This window comes from Camellia sinensis, chromosome 12 (genome assembly GCF_055761805.1).
Source record: "Camellia sinensis isolate YWXY chromosome 12, ASM5576180v1, whole genome shotgun sequence".
NCBI classification, from domain to species: domain Eukaryota; kingdom Viridiplantae; phylum Streptophyta; class Magnoliopsida; order Ericales; family Theaceae; genus Camellia; species Camellia sinensis.
The window spans coordinates 111,949,688-111,954,431 of NC_138972.1; the positions used below are offsets into that span (position 1 = coordinate 111,949,688).

Sequence of the window (4,744 nt, forward strand, 5' to 3'; positions counted from 1 at the left end):
AATAGTCTTGGGTCGCACACCATAGACGCTCAAAATTGAGTTTGAGAAGAAGGAAAAACAGAGGTTCAAGGAAGAGAAAGAATTTTCTTATATAATCAATACATTACAACTTCAACTATTACGTTGTTGCCTTCTAACCTCTCCCACTCGTCCTTTCATAACCAATCTCTTGACTACTCACATATTAGTTAACTGTCAACTCTTCTCCGATTGCTTTATTAGTTTATTAGTTACAAGTATATTGACTCTTAACTACTCACATATTAGTTAACTGTCAACTCTTCCCCAATTGCTTTATTAGTTTATTAGTTACAACTATATTGACTATCAACTAACTACCGGCTAGCCTCCACCTTCCTCATCAATTCTGGTCCTTTGTAACGCATTTCTTATAGTAAAATTTGCAGTGTTTTGAATGACAATATGTCACTTCAACCCCCCCCCCCCAAAAAAACATAATGAATAAGGGCTGAGATTTAAAATTAAAAACGACATCGTTTTAATACTTTTATTCATAAAGATATAAAAAAATATGTCGTTTATTTATTTTAAATCACCACATGAATGCACTATAAAGGATCCAAATCCCTTGCATCATAGGGGCAAACAAAATTTACAGTGTCATTGTAGTTGATGTGATAGTATATAAGCGGTGTTTGGAAACAATTTTTTTAAGTTTTTTTTTTATTAAAAGATAAATTGGTTATAAAATTAAAAAAAAAAAAACACATGCAAATAAAATAGAGAAATGCATCAGACCCCACCCCAGTGGGGTTTGATTGGTCAAAAATTATTATTATTATTATTTTATTTTTTTTGTCTTGAGAGTACAAGGAGCTGGGGGTGTTGGGGGTCACCACCACTGGGGTCCCCAACACGGTTGAAACAAAATATCATATCAAATCTCATAATCATTTCACTTTTTCTTTTACAAACATCACATCCAATTACAAAAAAATTCAACTATCTTTCCAAACACAATTTTTTTTTTCTCCAATAATATCCTAAAACTAAAAAAACTTACAAAAAAAATCCACTTCCCAAACACCTACTATATGACGTTGGGTATGTTTGATGGAATTTCAAAGTTAAAAAGTTGATAATTAAAAAATTTAAACTAAAAGCATATGTTTTCCCACTATCCAATAATCATGATTTATTTTTCCAAATGAAAAAGGTCACATCCCAAAATAAATTAATTACATATTTGAAATGAATTACTTTGCAATGCCATCTCAAAACGAAAAGAGTATAGAAACATACACTTTCACAACAACAACAGACTCTTTCGATTTTGATTAGTTAAAACCAATTCTCTAGTCAGAATTGCTCTTGAGTAAATTTACGGGCGCACATTTTTTTTATAACATTTTGCACCGTCAACTATTCACAGTAGGCAATAGAGATATTGTAAAAAAACGTTGTGTATCTAGCATGCCTCATTTCTTTTATTATTACCAGAGGAAGGAATTCACTAGGTCTAGAAACTTGATTCATTATTTACATGAGAAATAATTTAATTATACAAGAATTTTATTTTTAAATTGATTTTTTTTTTTTTTTTTGTTATTCAAATTCGTGTTTTATTCTCCAAAATATGCACTTCCTTAAAATTTTGTTCTTTGTTGAATATTTTTTTCTTTTGTAAAATTATAAAAATAACTCTTACTATGTTATTGATTTTGAACAATATTGATACAAAAAAATAAAGTGTAACTGATCATATATTTAATGAATTAAAGTGGAGCAATTAAAAATTAAATTGTAACATAACACATGCCTTGTAGACAATTTGTATAATTCACCATAAATTTTTTTTAAAAAAAATCATAAGATTTGTTTATCATTTTGTATTAAAAAAAAACGATAATAATAATAAGGAAAGAAAAATAGACCGTTTGCTTTTTTTGGATCAAAGACTGTTTGTTTGTTTAATGACTTCCTCTTATGTAAACACATGCTAGTTAGCTTAATGGGTGGGATCTGGAAATTTGCTCTTTTTCAAATCTTAAAGTTCGAATTTCCTATTCAATAAATGCATATCTTAGTACTACAGACTGTAAGGTGTAAGCGTTGTTTCAAAAGGATTGTTCGGACAGTAGAGACTTAATCTAATACGCATAAACTGACTTAAGATACTCTACATAAAAAATAAAATATAAAATAATAAAAAAAATACCCTACCTAAAAAAAAAAATTAAAAAAAACAACTTTCCCTTATATGATCGATCCATGCACCAACCATATATGGAAAATGAGTGGGAGCACTAATTAGTGCTCCCACTAATGATGTGACAGTAGGTCCCACCATGAATGATTTAATGTTTCAAAAATACTAGAGGTTTTAAAAATTCTACCAAAAATTTTAACAAATGTCTCACATGGGTGTGGGACCCACATTGTGTGAATCTCACACCATGTGAGACATTTAATAAAACTTTTGGTAGAATATTTGGGGTCTCTAGCAGTACTCATTGGTTTTGGTGTTGTATTTTTTTTCTTTTTTTATTAAGTGTCATATCATTAATGGTCTTTTTAGAGTTCCAAAATTAATGATTTCTATGCGTCGTCCACGTCAAATATGTCATTCCGAGCCTCTCCTTCGACCTTCCCACGTAGGCTCGGAAAGCCGTTTAACCCCCGAACCTAACCCCAATAAAGAAAGAACTAACAAAAATCCAATATTAATAATATTAACATTAATTAAAATAAAAAACAAAAACAAACCTAAACCTCGTAATTTGCAGCATAACAACGTGTTGTAGTTGTTGTAGTAGCAGTGGTCATTGCAATGCTCACACAGAAAAGAATCGTGTCGAAGAAGACGAAGATCAACAAAAAGCCATTTACTTTCTTCCCAAGCTTATCTCTATCCTGAATCTGTCTGTCTCCATCAAAGCTTTCATTTCACCACCAAAAAGCTTATAAAACCCCCTTCAATCTCTGTTGCTCTGTCCAATCGATTTTTGTGTGTTGAGCAAAAATGAAGATATTGATGATGATGGTGATGATACATTTGCTCTGTTTTCTTCAATCTAGTTTCTTCACATTCGCAATCTTAGACCCCATTGATTTCCTATCACTCCAATCGATTCGAAACTCCCTCGCCGACTCTCCTGGCTCCAATTACTTCTCCTCCTGGGACTTCACCTCCGACCCCTGCAACTTCCCCGGCGTCTACTGCGACTCCGACAAGATCATCGCCTTGAATCTCGGCGATCCTAGCGCCGGTTCACCAGGCCTCACCGGCCGCCTCCACCCGGCCATCGGAAACCTCTCTTCTCTTGCCGAGTTCACCGTCGTCCCCGGCCGAATCATCGGTACATTGCCCAACTCAATCTCCCAATTGAAGAACCTCAGATTCTTAGGAATCAGCCGCAATTTCATCTCCGGCGACATTCCGGCCAGTCTAGGTCAGATTCAGGGATTGCGTACTCTCGATCTCAGTTTTAATCAGTTTTCTGGAGCTATTCCTTTCTCGATCGGAACCCTGCCGGCGTTGTCTAACCTCATTCTCAACAACAATCGTCTCTCCGGTTCGGTTCCTCCTTTCTCTTCCCAATCCCAAACCCTAACCCGGCTCGACCTCAAATACAACAATCTCTCCGGTTCAATCTCATCAACTTCACTTCCGTCTTCTCTCCAGTACCTTTCGTTGTCATGGAACCGGTTGGAAGGCCCGGTGGACCGGATCTTAACCGGGCTCAACAGCTTAAACTATCTCGACCTGAGCATGAACCGGTTCACGGGCAGCATTCCGGCCAGTATATTTAGCTTCCCAATCACGAACCTTCAGTTGCAGAGAAACTCGTTTTCCGGTCCGGTTCAACCGGTTGATCAGGTGACAATTCCGACCGTTGATCTTAGCTACAACAGGTTGTCCGGTCAAATCTCTCCAATGCTGTCGACCGTACAGAACCTTTACCTCAATAATAACCGGTTCACGGGTCAGGTACCGGGCAGCTTGGTGGACCGGTTGATGGAAGCTAGTATACAGATACTGTATCTACAACATAACTTTCTGACTGGGATTGAGATCAATCCAACGGCTGAGATTCCACTGAGTAGCTCATTGTGTTTGCAGTATAATTGTATGGTGCCACCTGTACAGGCTCCTTGCCCTTTGAAGGCTGGGATGCAGAAGACAAGGCCTACTGATCAGTGCATCGAGTGGAGGGGGTAAATTGGAGAATTCAAGCCCCTCTCAGGGGTAGAAAGGGAAAGATGAGATAATTCACTGGTTTATACTGATTTATTATATATTTTTGACACAAAATATTTTTGTGGGAGTTTATGAATTCATTTATTTATTTGTGTGTTAATATGTGGGTAAATCACAGAATAATTTTGTTTTTGTTTTTGTTTTTGTAATGAGAGGGAATATATAGTATTGCCACTGACAATACTCAATCCTTGATGTATTGTTGTTGTGAATTCTTAATCTATTGTTTTGTCTTGTGAAACTAAATTAGTATTTGTGTGTATAAGGAAGCATTTAGGGTGAGTCCTATGTTCTATTAATGTTTTTTTGATATGTTTTTCTCTTTTTGAGAAAACAAAAAAAATTGATAGTTGGTGGTGAATGGTATTGGGACTTTTGGCCAAATAATTGTGTAACAACACAGATTGCCAGTTTAACTTTTGCTTGTTTAATGTATATCTTTTATATTTAAGTTGTGATTCTAACTCACAGTCTTTTATGGAACATTCTGTACTTATGTTAAAAATAAAAATATATTTTTTA

At 35.2% G+C, this 4,744-nt stretch overlaps 1 protein-coding gene across 1 annotated transcript; it reads left to right on the top strand.

Moving 5' to 3' along the window:
* The first annotated feature begins 2,694 nt into the window (after nt 1-2,694).
* On the top strand, nt 2,695-4,468 carry LOC114262615 (uncharacterized). Its single transcript, XM_028202977.2, has one exon. The coding sequence runs from the start codon at nt 2,984-2,986 to the stop codon at nt 4,181-4,183; it is 1,200 nt and encodes a 399-aa protein (XP_028058778.2). The 5' UTR covers nt 2,695-2,983; the 3' UTR covers nt 4,184-4,468.
* Nucleotides 4,469-4,744: the final 276 nt, after the last annotated feature.

Coding starts and splice junctions, on each gene's coding strand:
- LOC114262615 (XM_028202977.2), top strand. CDS start 2,984: ATGAAGATATTGATGATGATGGTGATGATACATTTGCTCTGTTTTCTT.